The following is a 24,215-nucleotide window of genomic DNA, read 5'->3' as shown; positions in this document are numbered from 1 at the left end:
AATAAAGAAATATAAATTAATTCCAGTAAAGGTGGCAGTGCCTCCTAGTTAGGAATCCATTTATATTTTCCAAATCATGTAATAAAAATATAACAAAGATGTACATTTTAGTCTTTTATCAAAAACGTTTAAATTATAAATTAATAGGAGGCTCAGCCTTCCATTCAGATAAATTAAACATGCTTCTGAGAAATTCTACCCAATACCCTCATGTACTCTACATATAAATAACCCTCTTTTCCCCCGTACCTGGATAAATAGTAACTTGGGTAGAACCTCCTCCTCTTAAATCGGAACCGGAACTAGGGCAGAATCTCCTCTCTTTCTTTCTCCCTTTCTATCTCTCTAGAATTTCCTTCTCTCTAGAATTATGAATTTTCAAAACCCTATGCCCCTATTTATAGAAATTTTGAAATTACTATGCACTATGCACTATTCATTAAAATAATATTATTTCATTATTATAATATTAAAGTTACTATGCACTATTCATTAAAATATTAGAATTAATTAAATTTTTAGAATTCTGAATTCCGCAGCCCCTCGTAGCCGCCCTCATGCGCAGCCATTCACTATGCATGCATAGTAGAATACTATTCATATATACGTATACATGAATAGTAAAATACATATATGTAAATAGTAAAATACGTATATGTAAATAGTAAAATACGTATAAAAATATGGTAACTCTTCTATTAATTCCAATACATAAAAAAATAAAATTTTGGAATGTTACACTACTTCCCTCCTTTTAGAAATTTCGTCCCCGAAATTACCTGATGCAAATAAAAATGGATATGAAGCTTTCATCTTCTCCTCTAATTCCCAAGTAGCGCTTTCTGGTATAGCTCCTCCCCAAATAACCTTTACCAAAGGAATTTCTTTACCCCTAAGTTGCTTTACCATTCGATCCTCGACTCTCACCGGGGTAGCTTCCACCGTCAAGTTCTCCTTAACCTCAATATGATCCGACTCAATCACATGCGAAGGATCATGGATGTATTTTCGAAGTTGTGAAATATGAAAAACATCATGAAGATTTGACAGATTAGGAGGCAAAGCAATTTGGTAGGCAACATTACCGACTCTTTTAAGAATTTGAAAAGGACCAATAAATCGAGGAGTAAGTTTTCTGGATTTTAATGCCCTACCAACCCCAGTCCACGGAGTGACTTTCAAGAATACATGATCACCTTCTTGAAATTCTAAATCTTTTCTTCTCCTGTCAGCATAACTTTTCTGTCTACTCTGAGCTATCCTCATCCTATCCTGTATCAATTTAACTTTTTCAGTGGTTTGCTGCACAATTTCAGGTCCTAAGATGACATTGTCTCCAGGCTCACTCCAACACAAAGGAGTCCTACACCTCCTACCATACAAGGCTTCATAGGGTGCCATACCTATGCTAGAGTGGTAACTATTATTATAGGTAAACTCTATCAAAGGTAAAAGGCTATCCCAACTTCCTCCTTGGTCCAAAACACAGGCTCTAAGCAAATCCTCTAAAGACTGAATAGTCCTCTCAGTCTGACCATCAGTTTGAGGGTGGTATGCTGAACTAAGTCTCAGTTGGCTTCCCAAAGCTTGTTGTAGGCTCTCCCAAAATCTAGAGGTGAATCTAGGGTCTCTGTCTGAAATTATACTAGATGGTATACCATGTAATCTCACAATTTCATCAATATACAGTCTAGCTAATCTCTCCATAGAATACCTAATGTTAATAGGTAAGAAATGTGCACTCTTGGTCAACCTATCAACTATAACCCAAATGGAATCATGTCCTCGCCTAGTCCTAGGCAAAGCAACTACAAAATCCATGGAAATGCTATCCCACTTCCACTCGGGTATACTCAAAGGCTGAAGCAGTCCTGAAGGTTTTTGATGTTCTATCTTAGCCTTCTGACACACTAAGCAGGCACTCACAAATTCAGCTATGTCTTTCTTCATCCTAGGCCACCAGAATATATTTCTTAGGTCCTGATACATCTTCGTTGCTCCTGGATGAAAACTAAGCTTGCTCTTATGACCTTCCTCTAGTATCAGTCGTTTAAGTGTAGGGTTACTAGGCACACATACTCGGTCTTTAAATCTTACCACTCCATCTGCACCTAAGGTAAATTCTCCTCCCACCCCTTGTCCTATAGCCATACGTCTAGCCTCTAGAAATGGGTCTATTAACTGTGCTTCTCCAATTTCCCTTAACAACTCGCTAGTCACTCGGGTCATACCTAATCTCACACTACTATGGGTCACCTCACAAGTTAGACTTAAGTCTCTAAATTGAGTCAAAAGATCCATTTCTCTAATCATAAGAGAAGACAAATGCAAAGATTTCCTACTCAAGGCATCAGCTACCACATTAGCTTTTCCTGGATGATAATTAAGATCAAAATCATAGTCCTTAAGGAACTCCAACCATCTCCTTTGTCTCATATTTAATTCTTTTTGATCAAATAAATACTTAAGACTCTTATGATCACTAAACACCTCAAATTTAGAACCATACAAATAATGTCTCCAAATCTTAAGTGTGAATACTACAGCTGCTAATTCAAGATCATGGGTGGGGTAATTCCTCTCATGTACCTTCAATTGTCTGGATGCATAAGATACAACCTTTCCTTCTTGCATTAACACTCCACCCAAACCCATCTTAGAAGCGTCACAGTAAACCACAAAAGTCTTACTAAGATCAGGCAATACTAAAACAGGTGCACTGGTCAATTTTTCCTTAAGGGTTCGAAAACTATCTTCACATTTACTATCCCAAACAAACACAACCCCTTTCCTAGTCAAATTTGTCAAAGGTAATGCTAGCTTAGAGAATCCCTCTATGAATCTCCTATAGTATCCAGCTAAACCAAGGAAACTCCTAATCTCACTAACTGACTTAGGTGTCTCCCAATTCAACACAGCCTCAACCTTAGATGGATCTACTGCTATACCCTTACTCGAAATTACATGTCCTAAGAAACTCACCTCCTCCAACCAAAAGTCACACTTGGGCAACTTTGCATAAAGTTGATTCTCCCTGAGAGTTTGTAGTACTACCCTTAAGTGTTCCTCATGCTCCTCTTTAGTCTTGGAATAAACTAGTATGTCATCTATGAAGACAACTACAAATTTATCCAAGTACGGATGAAGAATTCGATTCATGTAGTCCATAAAAATTGCAGGAGCGTTTGTCACACCAAAAGGCATTACTAGATACTCATAGTGTCCATAGCGAGTTCTAAAGGCTGTCTTAGGTACATCATCTTTCTTAACTCTAATCTGGTGGTACCCTGATCTAAGATCAATCTTACTAAACACACAAGCACCTACCAACTGATCCATAAGATCATCTATCGTAGGCAATGGATATTTGTTTTTAATGGTTACTTTGTTCAACTGGCGATAATCCACACACAATCTCATACTACCATCCTTCTTTTTGACTAAGAGTACGGGTGCTCCCCAAGGTGATACACTAGGTCTCACAAACCCCTTCTCCAACAAGTCTTCTATTTGCTTTTTCAATTCCACTAATTCTATGGGTGACATCCTATAAGGTGCAATAGAAATAGGTCCTGCTCCTGGAACTAAATCTATGGAAAATTCTACCTCTCTTCTAGGTGGTAAACTAAACACTTCAGAAAAGACATCCGAAAAGTCACACACAACAGGCAGTTCATTTATCAGAACATTTTTCTCAGAATTTAAAGAAGCTAACAACATGTATACTTGGGCATCCTCTTGCATAGATACCTTAACTTGGTTGGCAGTCAAATAATCCTTACTCACTTTCTCAACAGGTTCACCAAAAACAATAGATTTACAAGCACAGTTCAAAAGGACATGATTGGAAGATAACCAGTCCATACCCAGAATAACATCTAGTTGACTTAGAGGTAAACAAATTAAGTCAACCAGGAAATCTCTACCTTCAATAATCAGAGGACATTTTGGACAGACATTAGAAGTAATTACAGAACCATTAGTGGGTGTTTCGACAATTAACTCAAAAGATAAGGAAGAGACAGGTAATTTTAACTTAGACACACATGCATGTGATATAAAAGATTGAGTCGCACCAGAATCATATAAAACGGTTAAAGGAGTTCCATTAATGAAACACATACCCTGAATTAAGTCTTCGGATTGAGTAGCTTCGACACCACTCAAGGCAAATACTCTTCCTGTGGTTCGAGGTTTGCTAGCGTTGCCTCCATTCTCTGTTGTTTCTTTCTTATTCTGAGGACATTCACTAGCCTTGTGTCCTTTCTGTTGACATTTGTAGCATATTATTGCTTTTGGTAATCGACAATCAAATGCCCTATGCCCTGGTTTTCCACAGTTATAGCAGTTTTTGTGTGGAACAATGTTCACACTCCCACTTCCAGAAAGTTGGCTAGCTTGGTTCTTTTGCACAAAGTCTTGACTATTCACTTTAGTATTCGTATTCCCAGCGGGCTTGTTATAAGGTTTACCCTTATTGGATGAACCAAACTTATTATTTCTCATTGGTCCCCCACTTTTATAATGAGTTACCCTAGCTCGGTTGTCCTCATCATAAACTCTGCATTTATTTACCAATTCGTGGTAGTGCGTGATCCCTTGATAATTGAATACTTGTTTAATCTCTGGGCGAAGACCACTCACAAACTTTACGCATTTGTCCTCCTCATTGCCCACACCATCATACATAGGACAGAATCTAACCAAATCTTCAAACTTGGTCACGTACTCCGCCACCAAATCCTCTCCTTGTTTTAACTCAAGAAATTCCACCTGTTTCTTATGTCTTATATCTCGGGGAAAATATTTCTCCAAGAATAACAGTTTAAAATTATCCCAACTTACTTGGGTTCCCGTAGCTATTATTCTTTTCCAAGTACTTTGCCACCAGATGCCAGCTTCTCCAGAGAGCATGAAGGTAGCCAAAGTCACCTTCTGTATTATAGGACATCCCATAGCTTGGAATATCTTTTCAACTTCAAATATCCAGTCAGCAGCTCCGTCAGGATTATATCCTCCACGGAAACTTGGTGGATTATTTCGCTGGAATCTCTCTAGCCAATCAATGTCTGGTCGTTGGTTCAAATTACCAAGAGCCTGAGCCATTGCTTGCAGAGCATCAGCTATTGCACGATCGTTTCTACCTCCTGCCATTGTTTTTCTGTTTTTCCCAGAAAAGTTAACAATTATGCTTTAAAACAACAATTGTCATTTTAACATATCAATTAAGTTCAATAATCAATTTACTACACCATTCATCTACCAAACAAGCACAGTAGACTCATGACTCACGGCCGATTGAATCGACATGCTCTGATACCACTAAATGTGACACCCTTACTACCCCAACTTATATTGTAATAAATATTTCAATTATGGTAACAGGGTTCACATCACAATAATATAAATATAAAACATAAAACATAAGAGTTTTACAAATTGTTTTCAAAATAATATTACAATACCAAATGCATATAAATATTTCGTCCTAAAAATCCTCTGCCCCGATGTCACAATATCAGAGCATTTCCCTAAATAAAATGCTAGCATCTTATATGCCACTTGCAGCTGGATCCTCTCCACCTAAAATATCCACAATTTATACGGTGAGAAAAGAAAATATCTATATGCAAAGTACATACAAACACATCACAGTATAATATCTACAAGCATATATATACTTTAAATATCAATTATTCAACATTTTCATAATCCATCAAACACGTCAATATCACAGTTAACATTATGCCCAGATCTCGCCATATCTGACACAAGTGATACGGGTTAATTGCCTCACTCAACTCACACCATACCAGGGGTACGCTCGTCCCTGAAGCATCACCTACCCAAGGTTCGTATCATCCCTGATCTTACGAGGAATACGCTCGTCCCTAAAGTATCCACCACCCAGGGTTCGTATCATCCTTAATCCTTTAGTGTGAGTATCCACAATCACATTACAATCAATACAATCTCTTGCAATTAACCCTATGTCAGGGCAGCCATAAATGACATAAGTGGTGGTGTTAACTGTCTTACTCATCACACACCATGCTAGGTCACGCCTTCCCTGTAGCACCACTTATACAGGACCGTGCCATCCTAGTCATTGATGTGAAACATCACAATCACATCTATATCACAACCATACAACATTTCAACTCATAATTCAATTTCTATCACATATGCAATTTCATATGCATAACAATTAAGACAACAAAATAGAGTTTACATACCCCTCAATCATTTTTAATAATTCCAACAAAATATAGCAAGATTATTAATGATACATGTCATATATTTATTGATTCAACACTCGACTTATTACATACTTAATACATCACATTATATTCCCTTAATTATAATCTAAATTGTCCATTAATGCAGTTCATTAGTCCAATAATCCAAAAGTTCAATATTCCAAGGGTCAATAATTCAATGTTTAATATTTCAATGGTCCAACCGTTCATGGGTCGCTTAGTTATAATATATATACAGATGATAATAGAGAAAATATAAATTAACTCCAGTAAAGGTGGCAGTGCCTCCTGGTTAGGAATCAATTTATATCTTCAATAGAATAATTATTCTAAATTATAAATTATATATATACAGATAATAATAAAGAAATATAAATTAATTCCAGTAAAGGTGGCAGTGCCTCCTAGTTAGGAATCCATTTATATTTTCCAAATCATGTAATAAAAATATAACAAAGATGTACATTTTAGTCTTTTATCAAAAACGTTTAAATTATAAATTAATAGGAGGCTCAGCCTTCCATTCAGATAAATTAAACATGCTTCTGACACTACAAAAAAATCAAGTTTTAGCGACCACCAAAATCGGTCGCTATTTAGGTAAATTCAGTCGCTATTTCATTCAGCGACCGAAATAGCGACCGAAAAAATCCGTCGCTAAAACCCTGGTCGCTATTTCAAATAGCGACCGATTTTTTTTTCCGTCGCAATTTAGCGACCGAAAATTCCGTCGCTAGCCAATAAAAATCCGTCGCTAAAATTTTGGTCTCCTAACTTCTAGAGACCAATTTTGCGACCGAATTTTTTGGTAGCAATTTCCGTCGCTAATTTTTGTATTTATTTAATAAAAATACTTTATAAATCAGTCGCTAAATCGGTCGCTAAAACTGAAATAGGTACGGATAAAATCAGTCACTATTTCGGTCGCTAAAAAAAGTGAAATAGGCACGGATAAAATCAGTCGCTATTTCGGTCGCTAAAAACCTGAGATAGATACGGATAAAATCGGTCGCTATTTCGGTCGCTAAAATTTAAAATAGCTACCAATTATTTTGGTCACTATTTCAGTCGCTAATAACTTAAATTAGCTACATATAATTTCGGTCGCTATTTCGGTCGCTAAAATATACCAGTATTTTTAAATTATTTTTTATTTATAAATTTATACCTGTTAACGAATATGAAATTAACAATATATTTATTACACAATTTATAATAATAAACTAGAACATACTAAAAGACAAAATCTTATCGAAGAAGATTTATATTATAGTGAAAACTAAATAAAATATAAGTATGTCAATATAGTATGCTAAAAACACAATAATAACATAAAACGTTTAAACTTGAACAAAGTAATAGTCAAATACAATAAAATATCTTGAAACAAGTAAAATAAAGAAGCTTAATTAAGGGTCTTCTGCTATGTCATCAAGAGCATCATCAACAGCATGGTCAGGATCATCTGGGGTAGTACTCGGTGCAGGACGGGTTGGCCTTAAAGGGTCAATGTTGAGATGGCGTAGTATATACTGCATCTGCTCATCATGCTGTCGTATATGCTCTTCCAATGCTTTTTCCTTTGCTTCCTTTGCAGCAAGCTCAGCATTTAATTTAGTTATCCTATTTTGCATTTCTTCAATCACCCCTGCAGTGACTGGTGATGGCTGTGAATTAGAAGATTGTGGAAGTGTTGAGCGAATGAAATCATCGGTCAATCCAGCAAGCCCATACAAGTTCCCCTTCGAATTCTTTTTAACCACCTGCAAATAAACTTCATTATCACTAATACAAGTAGAAGCAGAGCCCTCTGTGTCATCCTGTGTAACTTGTTGCTTGACTTCAATTAGACGCTCCTTATATTTCTCCTAAAAAAATAAAAAATATTATTTCAACAAAAATTTCAAGGAAATAATATTTTAAATAATTCTTACTTCTACAACAGTAACCACCTAGCTATTTTATCTAACTGTTAGCTACTCTAAGATGCTATCAAAAGCATAAAGTTACCAGTAATTGGCAAATGTTCAAATTCATATATATATATATATATATATATATATATATATATATATATATATATATATATCCATGATTCCAAGGAGCAGTATGCATTAACAAGAGAGTTACAATTTTAAGTTGAAGGGGCTACACCATAAAAACGTAAAAAACCATTACTTCATTTATTAAAAAATGGTAATGGTAGAACAATTAATCACAATTTGATTCCATTGAAATAAACTAATAAGGTTTGGTTATTGAACCCCACCACATGCTCTAACAAATAACCAGGGGCTTCCTCCAAGACAATCAATATAGTTTATGGCAGTTTTAGTGTAGACATGTCTATCACATGTCACTTTTGGTAAAAAAAAAAAAAAAGAATTGCAAAAAGTATAAAATGGTTATGTGATAACAGTACAGAGTACAGACTACTGAGCCGAATCAAATGTTTGTGAATATGCCTTTACCATAAAATTAGCAGGACACAAAAAGATTAAACCTACTAAAGAATTTTCTAATGAATACTTGAAAACAAAAAATCTTTCAAATATTTTACAAATACAATTGTTAAGGTTCACAGTATATTTATTAAACCTAGTCTGGTCTAGCCTGTCTGACCAGTGAAACTACAGCTTAGGCTGGTTCAGCTCAAAGTAGGACAGCACTGCTCAAATTTAGTCACAATCCATAGGTTTTTGTCAAATTCACTCAACCAAGACTGTTAAAATCTCATAGCATATATGTAGTATACAGACAGCATATTCTCCACTGCCTCCATGCCTAACAATTTTGAGTCTGTGACTTAACTATGACCAATGACACGTAATACCAAATGGCTAACAAAAGTCATGTCCTAGGACATTTGATTATTTGGGTTTATGAAAGTAGTTTATGACCTTCCAATAAGCTCTTTGTAATTCATTTCAACAAGTTTCACGGCAAGCTTTTGAATAAGCTCTCGTTTGACAGTAGAATATTGAATAAATAATTAATTAAGCTGATTACTCAAGCAAACCACATATACAAAGGGGAAAAACTGCTTCTAGCATTAACTGGCCAATGTGGGACTTGCTAATATCAATAGTTGAGCTGAGATTAACCTTGGCTTCTTTCCCTTTTCTTATCAAAATTAAACAATTTAATAATAATTAGGATAAAAGGTATTTGAATAGAATGATTATTCAAATTGTTTTATGAGAATTATTTTTGTAGACTTTTTAATTGATTCAATAGAATGATATTTATAATTAGTATAATTATATATATATATATATATATATATATTCAATTTACCTTATAAATAGAACTATGATATTGATATAAAAAAATATAATTACGGTTCACAGTTAAATTTTGATAAAAGGGTATATTAAATTTTAATGAGAACACCATTAACTCTTTTTAAAACTAATCTAAGATTTCAAGATATTAATTTTTTAAATAACCTACTCCGTTCTCATACTATATGTATTATCAATTATTTAGTTTTTTTAATAATTAATTGTGATAATAATTCTTAAAGTATTAATCTAATGAGTAATTAAATAAGTGCATAATATTCATTAACTTTTTCATTAACATATCTATTTTGCAATGCATTTATAATTATTATTTACAATATAAAAACATTCAGTTCAAGAGACACATTGACCCATTTCCCTAACTAGACTATCTTGATTATATCTTGGAATAATTTAGAGTATCTTACAGATTATCTCTTAGGAGTAGTTTCCCTATTTCATTAGTTTTAATATTTCCTAATATTTCATGACTAGTCTCTTTATTCAGATGGGATTATGATCTAGTACTATTATAAATAAAGGTTAGGGGTTTATGTTTTATAATCTTACGAAAGTAAAACATCACAATATACACAAGAGAATATTATTCAGTGTAGTGAAAAATATCCAATAATATCCTGATTATATCTTTGAATAATTTAGAGTGTCTTAGAGATTATCTCTTGGGACTAATTTCCCTATAATGTGTTTTGTAATATTTAATTATTTCTTTCTTTAATTAGGATTATGATCTAGCATTAGTATATTTAAGCATTAGTGCGTTATATTTTATCATATGTAACACATCAAAATACACAAGACAATAAGTCTTTATTCTCTCAGAGGTCCAGGATGAGGTAAATTGGGTTGTAACAGTCCACATATCCTTATTATGGCCTGTGACATATCTACCTAATAGTCACTTTCAACTGCACAAGTTTCAGAAAGTTAAGTTGGACTTAAACCACCTAGCTCAGTATCACATATTTGTCAAAACCGCTTCCCCCTCTAAACCAACCTCATCAGAGTTTCAATCTTCTTCTCATTCATAAAATAAATTATGTTTCAGAGATAATACTTATTTTATATGTATGTACCAATATTTTTTTAATATAAAAATTAACCATTTTTTTTATGAGAATTATTTAATATATATAAAGCAATATTTACTTATTATTTAATATTTTATTTTATTAATTTAAAATAAGTAAATTCGTGTTAAAATATTAGTATATGTAGAGCTGTTTGTGTGTGAAGTCAAGTGTGAGTGAGAAGCAAGGTTTAAGAAGTGGTGGTATGGTCCTACTTGCCTCTTTGGGCCAATGCAGAGGATAGTAAAAACAAATGCCACAGGATCGGAGTTTAGAGAAAGGTTTTCCATCAACCAAGTACACAAAATTAATCAATGAATGTTAGTGATAATAAATCAGCGAGTGCAACATATGCCATAATTGATAATGTAATGTCACTTCCACAACTGGCAATTTTGTTCTCCTGCTTCCAATCAATAATACACTGCATGCATTGCTTATTAAAAGATGCTACAATAATTATCATTGTAAATTATCAATCAAGATTTTGATTACCAAGAAGCTAGGGATAATCCTCTTCTCCAAGTTGTACGCTACAACTAGAGGATATTCAGCAATATCTTCTATAAAGTACAATAAACACTACATGGCCAGTGGCATGCCTAATGTGTAACTATACAACAGTCACACACATCAACAACATCACAAGACAAAATTGATCACAAACAAAAAGGAAAGTCAACAAAAATTACAGAATAAAACAGAACATGGAGAGGAACTTACAGCAATGTTGCGGGCTTTATCATTGACCCATTCTCCAGTCTTAAGTTTTTTTGTCTTTTCCACTAATTCCCAAGCAGTAGGGGGACGATTTAGCTCCTTCGCCTATATAAATTTAAATATTGCAATTCAACCAATCAATTATATGAAATTGAACTAAATATAAATAAAAAAAATGAAATAAACTTACCAATTTTTCAAAGTGGGCTCCTGCAGATATGGAGCCACCAGTGTAAGCTGTTGCTCCATTCTCTACAGCCCGATTCCCTTTAGCAGTATTACTTTTGTTTTGGAATTTTTCAGAAGCCCAATGTTGATCCAAAATAGCTCGAGCATTTTCAGGGATCCAATTTCCCTTATCGACACCTAGTCTAACCTTATGCATAGCATTTTTTAGAAGAGTTGATCCTTTATGCTCAAAAGTCTTTCTTATGGCCCGATCATGTTGTGGATCCCACTTATACTCTTTCTGCATTAAAAATGAATTAGGAAACATACTAAAAAGTACATGCAACACATTTTAAATTAAGCAAAATTTAATTACCTGAAACTCTCCGAACCACATGTCCCGAACTGATTCATCCACAGCCTTCCAAGTGGGCCACGCTCCCTCAAATTTTTGTTTAAAGATCCCTGAAATGACATCAGCAGGGCCTTTTGCAGGAACAAATCTATTAAAAAGGATATTGTCAAAATCACATTTAAACAATGTTATATTAGAAAAATCATCTTTAAATTAAAATGTACGTACTCTTTGCCTTTCAAGGATAGCCAAAACCTTTGGTCAGATGAATCCCCAGACTCAGGAATGGGAGGAGGTGGGTATTGTGGAGTCAATGAACATTCTTCTGTTAAAGGTGTGTCCTGTCTAGAATGAGTATTATGAATTGATTCGCCTACGAAGGTGGGAATTGGTTCTTCATGAACTATAGGGAGTGGGTCTCTTTGTGTGGGTAACAATGACTCGGAGCTCGAAATGTGAAGGCCAACACCACCATGACCTCGACCACGAGGTGCTTTACGACCACCACCTCTACTTCTACCTCTACCTCTATCTGCCATCTGAATATAGAAATTATTACATATATCACATTTAAGAGCAAATGTTATGTTTTCATCCAATAGACTTGTAATACACAACAAAATAGATGTTCTACACATAAAATTATATTTAAGTCATTCTACACATCAAAAGAATTATACAAATAATTATTTAATGTATAAATTACCTAAGGTTCATCTGTATCATTGAAATCACTCTCATTCTCATCATCATTATCATCCTCACTTGATATGTATTCATCATCAATAAATTCATCCACCATGTCTGGTTGATCAAATGATTGCATATCTACTTCTTCTCCACCAACATCATTATCAACTAGAGAATCATCAATGACATCTGAGTCAATATGTAACATGACTTGAAGCCCTACAACCTCATCATCCTGGTATGGAACCTCTTGCTCAGTTTGAATTAATATATTATCATTTATTCTGCTACGAGCCTTTGTCTTTATTATGGCCAGCCAATCATTATGTCCCTCAGGATATGGTGTGAAGTAAACTTGCTCAGCTTGTTGTGCAAGTATGAATGGGTCATAAGCCTTATTATACCTCCTTGATTGCCTTACCTCAACAACCCCATACTTATCATTTACTCTTGTTCCGATATTAGGAGTATTATCAAACCAATCACACTTGAAAAGAATTAGTTTCATTATTGGTAAGCCAGTATACTCCAATTGAATAATATCAGTCAATTTTCCATAAAAGTCAGATTCTAATTGACCACTAGTTCCTCGTACCCAAACACCACAATTAGATGAATTCATGCCTTGACCCCAAAGAAGAGTGTGGAATTTATATCCATTTATAGTGTAAATAGGCCATGATTCAACCTTTAGCTTGGGCCCCCATGCTAAATTACGCAACAGTGGATCTTGAACATTATTTTCAGAATTTAGAACCTAAAAAATGTAACAATTAATGTTATATATTAAGGGAAAATAAAATTTTATGTAGGAAAATTTGATGTTAACCTACATATGCTTTGAACCATGTAGGAAAATTTGATGAAATTTCCTGACCAACTTGAACGTCTGAAGCAGTGGGGTTGAGTTGCCTTAAATATTTGACATAAATACTACAATGGGAAAAAATAAATCAATCAAACTACACAATATGAAAACATTAACATTTATGTGGATGTTATGTAAGGACTGAACATTGTCTTACTCTAAATATGGCTCAACCTCTTCACAATTTTGAAGAACATACAAATGAGCAGCTTTGAGGTCTAGTTGGTCCAAGAAATATTTTGTAGATTTTCCACTCGCTTTACCTGGGTAGTTAAAAATTGATAAACAAGGAGTAGACAAAGAACCTTCATCTACATCAACGTTACGAGGCATTCTGGTCCTTCTTGTATCAATTTCAGAAGGATAGTAGTAGGAAGCAAAGGTTGATGTTTCCTCAACTAAGTAAGCTTCACAGATTGAAGCCTCTACCCTTGCCTTATTTTTGACTTTGTTTTTTAGGGAATGTAAAAACCTAGAAAGGTATATAGATGCATTAGTTAAAAATTTGAAAAAATAATAGGAAAACATATAATTGATTATCAATTTTATACCTCTCAAAAGGATACATCCAACGATATTGGACTGGACCACCAACCCTAGCCTCATAGGGAAGATGAATAGGAAGATGCTCCATTGAATCAAAGAAGCTTGGTGGGAATATTTGTTCCAACTTACACAACAACACAGGTATGTCATTTTCCATAACTCTTAATTGCTCAACATTTAGTGTAGTAGAAGTCAATTCCCTAAAAAAATGGCTAAGTTCAACAAGAACCTTCCAAATAGGTTTCGGTAACGAGTCGAATGCAATTGGAAGCAATCGTTGCATGAAAACATGACAATCATGACTCTTCATTCCATGTAACTTTCCCTCCTTAATAACAACACATCTACCCAAGTTAGAAGCATATCCATCAGGTAACCTTAGTTCTTTGACCCATTGACAAATAGCTACTCTTTGGGATTTAGTCAATGCATATGTTGCCTTAGGCTTGATAAGTTTACCACGACCAACATCTTTCAACTCAAATTCCCTTCGATTGCATATTTCTGCTAAATCCAATCGAGCATTGTTAGTATCCTTTGTCCTCCCATTAATGTCCATCACAGTGTTAAACACATTCATAAACACATTTCTCTCTGTGTGCATGACATCAATGTTATGACGTAGAAGGTGTGTTTTCCAATATGGTAAGGTCCAAAATATACTTTGCTTTGTCCAATTATGTTTGTCTCCATAATGTGGAGGGTTTTCATCTCCCCTATCTTGGGCAAGCGGTAAATGAGCAACTTGCTTCCATATATTAGGACTAGACAAACGTGGAGGAGGGTTTGAGGTCTCAATAACCCTCTTCTTAAATGAATTTTTATTCTTCCTATATGGATGATTATGTGGAAGAAATTGACGATGGCAATCAAAATAAGAAACCTTGCGACTATTCTTAAGGGAGAATGCCTTTGATTTATCCATGCAAATAGGACAACCAAGTCTCCCAGCAGTCGACCAACCAGACAACATTCCATAAGCTGGAAAGTCATTAATTGTCCACATCAAAGCAGCCTTCATCATGAAATTCTGCCTCAATGACACATCATAAGTTAGTGTGCCATCATTCCATAAGGTGCACAACTCATCTATAAGTGGCTGCAAGTACACATCAATCTTGTATTTTGGATTTGATGGACCTGGAATTAATATGGTCAAGAACATAAATTCTCTCTTCATGCACATCCCAGGTGGAAGATTGTATGGAGTTAAGATAATTGGCCAACAAGAGTAAGTTTTTCCATATTGACCAAAAGGATTAAACCCATCTGCACATAAGCCTAATCTGACATTCCTAGGCTCTTGACTAAACTCCGAATGCACCCTATCAAAATGTTTCCATGCTTCTCCATCAGATGGATGACACATGATAGTTGAGTCCCTTTCATTCTCACTATGCCATCTCATATGAGATGCAGTGGCCATTGAGGAATATAATCTTTTTAGTCTTGGAATGAGTGGAAAGTACCACATTTTTTTAGAAGGGATCTTCTTTTCAACACCCCTCTTATTGGTTGTCTTGTATCGATCTTCCCCACAAATCTTGCAATTTGTTCTATTTGAATTTTCTTTGTAATACAACATACAACCTTTTGGGCAACAATCAATTTTCAAACAACCCAAACCCAATTTTCGCACCGATTTTTTAGCTTGATAAAAATTATTGACCATTTCATTGTCTTTTGGCATCGTCTGACCCATAAGTTCGACCATTCGATTAAAACACCCTTCTGACATATTATAATCAGATTTTAAGCTTAAAACTGCCAAAGAAGCTGATAATTTTGAATGATTCTCACATCCATCCCATAATGGTGCTTGTGCAGCTGCAAGCATATCAAAGAATTCTTGAGCTTCAGGATTTGGATTCTCCTCCATGTAGTCTGGCCCATGTTCTATGCGTTGGCCGATTGAAGGTCCAGCATGATCCATGACCAGTTGCTCATAAGGATTCAACTCTTCCCTTTGCTCACCACTCCCATAGTATGAACCTTCAACCACCACTTGAGGAATTTCTGGTTCCAACTCACCGTGATTTGTCCACCAATAATAATTAGGCATGAATCCTTTGTCATTAACATGCCACAAAACTTCTTTCACAGTCCTGAAAGTCTTACATTTGCATTTGACACATGGACATCTCGTGACATTGCCTTGGTTATGAAATTTGTCCTGACTAGTAACAAACTCTAGGAACTCAGCTACTCCGTTTACAAACTCAACCTTCAAACGTTTAGTAGCATCCAATCTATTATACATCCACCTTCGATTCTCGGGAATTTCCATTGATGCAAACTACCTACAACTTATCATAAGTTGAAACTTAATAATAGAGTCAAAATAATGAGTTTAGACCCTATGTACTTGAAATTCAAGTATGAAAAGTGAATACAATCTCCACTGACTACTAAAATTGGCTAAACTAATATATATACAAAAAAAACTATACACACGAGCACGGTTGTACGAGCCAAAACGATAATATAGCCCCCAAAAAGTTAATAAGGCATTTCAATAACGATAAAATTTAGGTGAAATTACTTTTCATTAGAGCTTCGTCTTAATACCTTTAAATTGGTGTTGTCGTTTTATATCAACCTTCGTTCGATGAGTGATTATTTTGATTAAAAAATATAACAAAAAAAAAACTCAATTACTTTCTATACAATTAAGTAGTAATTAAGTAGTAATACAACAAATGAAGTTTTGTAAAAAAGGAACGAAAGCAACAAGATGGGAACAAGAAATTAAGCACCCTCAAATTCATCTAAGATTTCTTTTATGAAATAAAATACATTATTTAAGGGGTGCCTATATATATAAAAAAACAGGATGGTGGTACTGAAGAATGCACTCCTCAATTTTCACAATTTCCTTTCTCAGCCATACTTGTAGAAACAAAGGGGGAAAAAACTAAGGAACATAGCATTGCTGTTAATATCCTAAATCTCTGGCTACCTTTCATACATGGCTACAAAGGTGAAACGCAAGACTTGTTCTATTGCTACAACAATATGGCTGGTTTTGTGTAAATAGATATATAGACTATTTTTTTTTTAGTAAATAAGTGAAAAGAGATTTTAGTTCTAATGTAAAAAAAATAAAATTTTATTAAACTATTATGAATAAATATGATTAAAAAGTGTTACTTTTATTAACCAGTGAAATATATAGACTAATTTACCAAATAATTTTAAGTTAGTCATGTAAACTATAGATTAAGTTAAATGTCAAATAGTCATACTCATACATAATCTTCACATTTATTAATAGTGTTTATTTTTTAATGTTACTCACATTTTTTTTTACCTATATTACACTACATGCAACGTTAATATCTTCAAGAGGAAGATGATATTTCATCTATCCATTATTTATAAGTTGCATCAAGTTATACATCTAGTTAATTCAGAATTAGATTCCATGTCTGTGGAAAATTAATTATTAATTTAGTAGTTCTAAGAAAGATTCAAACTTACAGAACTTTTCCCTAATCTTTGTTCTGTTATTTTCTTGATTTCTTTTACTGCAAAGCCTTCGATTCTGATCAAGGCTTTGGAACTGTTTTTCTGGTTTCTTAACCCAACATGTTAAAACCTGAAAAATCCAATTATTTTAAGATGGGTTAAGAGTTTTCAAACAATGAGAACACAAAATAAGATTTTAATAAGTCCAATTATTTTTGGAAGTACTGCAATATTTCAACAATATATAACTGTCGCGCTTAGCCAGATTTAAGCAAATTTGACACTCAGGTGACATAATTATAACAACAATCCTTAATGGCTAAATCCTAAAATTTGGACATAAATTCACATGATATCATGTCATCTTCATTCTATGTATGAGAAAAATCCAGAAAATAAAAAGAGTAAACAGATATATGCAAGGAAGCCCTACCTACACTTTCTTATAACTATTGCCCAGACAACCTCATTGATTTGCTTATAACTCTGCAAGAACTTCAACTTATAGATGCTGTGTCCTCATCTGTAGATTACATAAAACAAAAACAATAAATTCCAGTTTTTGCATTCATGCACTGAAAAAGAGTGTGCAGAACACTAATAGTGTAAAGAAGTACTTATGTTTGATGCCATGCATTGATGAAAATTTGTCTATAATCTAATGCCTTTGGAAGTTACTTCCAACTTCAAGCCGAATTAACTAGGTGAAGCTAATAATTGAAAATAGGTGAATGTGGAATACTCTAAGAGAGTTACATAAGCCTCTGCATTTGCAGCTGTGCCGACAATGTAGTTTCCATTTGATTTTGATTAGCAGTGTAGTTTACCCTGTTGTTAACCTTAATAATTAATAGCACATGGTCTTTCAAGAGCTTTGTCTCTTAGGTGAACACTTGATACGGGGAAAAAGCCACCCTCTATTATAAGTTATGCATTCCATTTGGGCAAATATTCAAATGATCTTAAAGGGATTTGGACCAAACTCTCTAATTATGTCTGCATATATTCTTTCTAATATATGCATTTTGGATAAAGCAACAACATGATTTAAACTTGACTTAAATTATTGCAAATATCAGCATCCTTTTCCTACTCGAAATATCTTCAATTCAGATTGGCAAAAAAATAAAAAGTAAAAACTCAATAACTACTCTAAAATATAATGCAGCAAACAGCATAAATTTTGAATTATCCTACAAACTGCAAAAGTGTATTATACTATAGCTTGCAAAACTAGTGTGGATAAATATCTAGAACCAATATTTGGTTCCACTTCTCAATCGGATTTTGGAGAAGAAAAATCATCCTTGCATCCAAAACCAACTTTAGGATTTTGTTATTGGACAAATCCACAACGTGAATCTCCTAACTGATGCATATCCATTTCATTAACTAATTAATGTTACTATAGTTTTTCTTTGCTGGTATTCTAGAGGAGGTGGTATGTGATGTCAAATATAAGGGATTTCAATTACTTGTACGTTGTCCAATAATTTATCGGGAAGTTTATTGTTTACTGTTGGAAAATGCATGAGTAGTTTATTAATCATATGATAAACATTGGTAACCAATCACTAAAACATTATTGACGAAGTATAGATAACACATTATTTCACTTTACACACTTCTTAACAATACTACATATTCCTTCATTCTCAAATAAATGTCACTTCAGCAAAACTCTTTTGTTCTAAAAAAATCCGTTGCATGTTTTTCACTAAACAGTGGGCAGGAGAACCCAAATTATAAATTAACATATGACAGAACTACTAAGCCAGATATGAGATATCCATCAAATTTCAAGCATGATTACCAATCAGTTATAAGGCTTTGAAAATTATAATTAAAAACAAAAACAAATGACAAAACAGCTTCTTTGTTAGCTGGCCTCAAACATTTGGTTGAGCTAGTAACACATTCACCATAGTACTTGTTCCCCCTTGATGAATTGACTGAGAGATACTTGTAACATGAACTAAAATTGCAAACTTGACTAGTAAAATGTCGAGCAGTTGTTTTTCTTACCATTTACATCAGCAGGGCGAATGTTGTGTAAATCAGTCAACGATGGACCATTAGTCAGTCCATAAGAACGAGGCCATAGATGCTCCCCTGTAAAAAAAGTATATAAATAACTGAATCTCTCACTCTCGGTGTGGGTCCCATAAACTTAACCTTAATCCTGCTATAACACCACAAAAAGCAATAGAAACCTTGATTTGAAACAGGAGCAGGTCCCTTAATGTGGCTCTTCAGAGGAAGAAGAGGGCACCCACAAGCTCTGACAAGAACAAGTTACCAAACCCTAAACAAAAGAAAGGGGCATACCTGAAGCATGGTAAGCTGTGCAGAAAGGTTAGTTGCTTCGGTCTGAAGCGTCTGCTTAGATCTAGCAGTAGATTGCCTATTAGTAAGAATCCTGAAAATACAAAACATCCCAACCAACATCAGTTTTCAAACCAATTATTAAACTCACTTGTGTAACGAAACTGAAGAGAAACAAAAGAAATTTTCTAACAGAGAACGTGTGGTGGCCGGCGAGGGAACTTTGGAACGAGAGAAAGAGGGAGCGTTGAAGAGAAGGAGAGGTGTGGTGGGTCGTGAAGCAACTAGGGTTTAAATGTTTATTAAAAATTAAGAATATTTTTTTTTTGGTACAAATCAAAAGATATATTATATTAAAAGATAATAAAAATTATAACTAAAATTATAATAAATTTTCTAATATTAAATTTATTATATATTAAAATTAATTAAATTTTTTGTATTTAAGAAATTGTTATAGATTTTAAATATATTTTAAAGTTTTTATTTTATTAAATTAATTGAAAATAAATTATATTTTATCACTTTTTAAGAAAATAAGTGAATGATAATGAATTAATTAAAATTTTTAAATATATTTTAATTAAAAATATTTTTTTATCAATACAATGAATAAAAGTATTATAATAAATAATAAAATTAAATAAATTAAATCTTATAATAGTTATTTTTTAATGATACTAAATTAAATATTCTAATTATTTTATAATAAATTAAAATAAAAAGATAATAAAATATTTTAACTGATATTTTAAATAAAACACATTAAAATATATAATCAAAAGAAATTTACTATTAAATCAAAAGATTATAAAAATCATAACTAAAATTATAATAAATATTTTGATATTAAATATTTGTATAAAAAAATTACTCTAGTAATCATTTTTATATATATTATAAATACAATACATATTAATATATTATTAAAATTATATATATATATATATATATATATATATTAAATTTGTAAAACTTTAATATATTAATATTGTTAGAATAGAGATTAATTCAATAAGATATATACATTCGTGCCTTGAAAAAGAATGAGGGTTACAAATAAGTTAATTCACCTTCAACGAGAATCAAATAAGACATTAAAACAATTAATCGAATAAGAAATCATTGTGTCATTCCTTGATCTAGAAAGTTTTTCAAATATTAATCTTATCTTTTAAAATTATTTTCTTAGTTTTTTATTCGATATTTTTTCTAAAATTAAATGTCAACCAAATTAAATATTCTTGGTCTTTTATGTGTGTAGTTTAAATCAATTAAAGATCATAGCAAAATAACCACCCAATCTTATGGATATGATCTTATATATTTATCACTTGATAACAATTGATACAATTAGGGAATGTTTACTAAGGGAGAAGTTTTATATCCAGGAATCATGATTTCTAGCAACTACAAATTTTGATAATCATGATTCATGAGAATAGCTAAAATTTATTTGATTACTTACAAAGGTTCTTAAGAATATTCATAAAGAGTTCATAGGAATTAAAAAATTTTCATATTTGATTGCGATAGTATATTTCTAGGTATATAAATATTTTTTACAAAAATATCCTTTATTAAAATAACACATTTAGATATATTTATTTACTCAAATCTTATTCAAATATGACATTAAACTACTTAAAAATGTTGAAAATGTGTAGTTAAAATTATTTAAATACAAAATTCAATGACAGAAATAAATAGAGAAACTTTCTAGATTAAGGAATGACACAATGATTTCTTATTCGATTAATTATTTTAATATCTTATATATATATTATATTTTTTTTTTGGTACAAATCAAAAGATATATTATATTAAAAGATAATAAAAATTATAACTAAAATCATAATAAATTTTCTAATATTAAATTTATTATATATTAAAATTAATTAAATTTTTTGTATTTAAGAAATTGTTACAGATTTTAAATATATATTTTAAAGTTTTTATTTTATTAAATTAATTGAAAATAAATTATATTTTATCACTTTTTAATAAAATAAGTGAATGATAATGAATTAATTAAAAATTTTAAATATATTTTAATTAAAAATATTTTTTTTATCAATACAATGACTAAAAGTATTATAATAAATAATAAAATTAAATAAATTAAATCTTATAATATTTATTTTTTAATGATACTAAATTAAATATTCTAATTATTTTATAATAAATTAAAATAAAAGATAATAAAATGTTTTAACTGATATTTTAAATAAAACACATTAAAATATATAATCAAAAGAAATCTAATATTAAATCAAAAGATTATAAAAATCATAACTAAAATTATTATAAATATTTTGATATTAAATATTTGTATAAAAAAATTACTACAGATTTTATATTTTATTTATTATATTTTTATAATCAAAAAATATCTAATATTAAATCAAAAGATTATAATAATTATAATTTAAATATAGATAAATATTTTGATATTAAATTTATTATATATTAAAATTAATTAAATATTTTATCAAAAAAACTGATACAGATTTTAAATTTTATTTATTATGTTTTATAATAAAAAAAATCCAATATTAAATTATAAGATAACAAAAATTATAAGCTTTTGTATTTTATATATATAAATTACTTTCAATAGTAAACAATGAAATCAAATTAGCACAGCGGTATTGTGGTTGGCCCATCATTCAAATGACCAGGGATCGAATCTTGCTGGGTAATTTTAGTGAAAATACATTTATTTCAATTCAAAATTTAATAAAAAATTTATCGACCGATTTCAATTCGGTCGCTAAGTTTTAATTATATATTGCTACTGAAATGTAATCGGTCGCTAAAAAAATTCAAAAGTTAGGATTAGCGACCGAATTTAATTCGGTCGCAATTGTTTTTAATAATTTTTCAATATCGGTCGCTAATTCCGTCGCAAACTATATTTTTATGAAAAAAATTTAACAGCGACTGATTTAGCGACCGATTTTCTCGCTACCAGTAAAATCGGTCGCTAATTCAGTCGCAAAATAGCGACTACTAAATTTTGGTCGCTAAATCGGTCGCTATTTTGGTCGGTCGCAAATTCGGTCGCAAAATAGCGACCGAAAAAATTCGGTCGCTATTTTCGGTCGCTATTTTGTATTTTTCTTGTAGTGTGAGAAATTCTACCCAATACCCTCATGTACTCTACATATAAATAACCCTCTTTTCTCCCGTACCTGGATAAATAGTAACTTGGGCAGAACCTCCTCCTCTTAAATCGGAACCGGAACTAGGGCAGAATCTCCTCTCTTTCTTTCTCCCTTTCTATCTCTCTAGAATTTCCTTCTCTCTAGAATTATGAATTTTCAAAACCCTAGGCCCCTATTTATAGAAATTTTGAAATTACTATGCACTATGCACTATTCATTAAAATAATATTATTTCATTATTATAATATTAAAGTTACTATGCACTATTCATTAAAATATTAGAATTAATTAAATTTTTAGAATTCTGAATTCCGCAGCCCCTCGTAGCCGCCCCTCATGCGCAGCCATTCACTATGCATGCATAGTAGAATACTATTCATACATACGTATACATGAATAGTAAAATACATATATGTAAATAGTAAAATACGTATATGTAAATAGTAAAATACGTATAAAAATATGGTAACTCTTCTATTAATTCCAATACATAAAAAAATAAAATTTTGGAATGTTACACCTTACAGCTCTAAAGTGTCATTAGCTCTTCATAATCTGTTACATGTTCCTTCCATTACAAAAGATCTAATAAGGACAATTTACTAGAGATAATTCAATTTATTTTGAATTTCATGTCATTCATTGCTTTGTTAAAACTCAAGTCACCAATGAATTGTTAGTGCAACACAATGTGGATCTTGATGGTCTCTACTTCTTCTCGAATTTACAAATTCATGCTACACTAGGATCTTCAGCAACATGTTTAGTTTCTAATTCTATAAGTTCTAATGTTTTCAATAATACTAGATCTACATCCCACTCATTGTGACATGTTAGATTAGGTCATCCAAATAACCATGTACTCAAAATTACACTATAATAATGTAATATTTTTTTTTTCCAAATAAAAGTAATGATTTCTATTCTACATGTGTTGGTCATTGATTTGTGATGGGGAAGTGATGGTTATTTGTGTTCCATAAATGAGGGTGGTGTCTCGGTTACTATCATTAGTTCACTATTTTTCTGTTGGGATGCAAGCAAAGTCCCACATTGTTCAAACAAGAGGATGGACAAGGGTTTATATACACACAATTGTCTCCATTGGTTGAGAGGCCTAATTTTGGGTAATGTCCAAAAGCAAAATCGTGAAGGCTGAAGGCCCAAAGCGGACAATATCTCACCAATATGGAGACATGTGTATATGTGTGGTAACCCCCCCGGTGCACAACAAGTGGTATCAGAGTCGATGGTCTGATCAAGTGACCGGCTC

The 24,215-nt window shown here is 32.3% G+C and overlaps 1 protein-coding gene across 5 annotated transcripts; it reads right to left on the bottom strand.

The window, feature by feature from the left end:
* Window positions 1-7,546: 7,546 nt before the first annotated feature.
* Window positions 7,547-20,481, bottom strand: LOC114914913 (uncharacterized). 5 transcript variants are annotated; one of them, XM_083065641.1, is made up of 7 exons: window positions 19,969-20,481; window positions 19,779-19,869; window positions 19,476-19,562; window positions 17,884-17,973; window positions 13,988-16,282; window positions 13,594-13,908; window positions 13,273-13,501 (listed from the first exon to the last, which is right to left on the bottom strand). In XM_083065641.1, the coding sequence occupies exons 5-7, from the start codon at window positions 16,267-16,269 to the stop codon at window positions 13,393-13,395; spliced, it is 2,706 nt and encodes a 901-aa protein (XP_082921767.1). In that variant the 5' UTR covers window positions 16,270-16,282; window positions 17,884-17,973; window positions 19,476-19,562; window positions 19,779-19,869; window positions 19,969-20,481; the 3' UTR covers window positions 13,273-13,392. The 5 variants fall into 5 exon arrangements, 2 of the variants coding, with proteins under 2 accessions (XP_082921768.1, XP_082921767.1); XM_083065642.1 differs by lacking the exons at window positions 13,273-13,501; window positions 13,594-13,908; window positions 13,988-16,282; ... (2 more) ...; window positions 19,779-19,869; window positions 19,969-20,481 and adding exons at window positions 7,547-8,128; window positions 11,359-11,460; window positions 11,546-11,824; ... (1 more) ...; window positions 12,107-12,417; window positions 12,585-12,600; XR_014430224.1 differs by lacking the exons at window positions 13,273-13,501; window positions 13,594-13,908; window positions 13,988-16,282 and adding exons at window positions 7,989-8,128; window positions 17,463-17,580 and having other exon boundaries at window positions 19,969-20,098.
* Window positions 20,482-24,215: the final 3,734 nt, after the last annotated feature.

This window comes from Cajanus cajan, chromosome 10 (genome assembly GCF_000230855.2).
Source record: "Cajanus cajan strain Asha chromosome 10, NIPB_CcT2T_4, whole genome shotgun sequence".
Taxonomy (NCBI): Eukaryota; Viridiplantae; Streptophyta; class Magnoliopsida; order Fabales; family Fabaceae; genus Cajanus; species Cajanus cajan.
Note: the sequence above shows the minus strand (reverse complement) of the source record. Positions and strands in the feature narration are given on the sequence as shown.

Coding starts and splice junctions, on each gene's coding strand:
- LOC114914913 (XM_083065641.1), bottom strand. CDS start 16,269: ATGGAAATTCCCGAGAATCGAAGGTGGATGTATAATAGATTGGATGCT. Junction 13,909..13,987: donor TGGATGTATCCTTTTGAGAG/GTATAAAATTGA, acceptor ATACCTTTCTAG/GTTTTTACATTCCCTAAAAA. Junction 13,502..13,593: donor GAGGTTGAGCCATATTTAGA/GTAAGACAATGT, acceptor TTCCCATTGTAG/TATTTATGTCAAATATTTAA.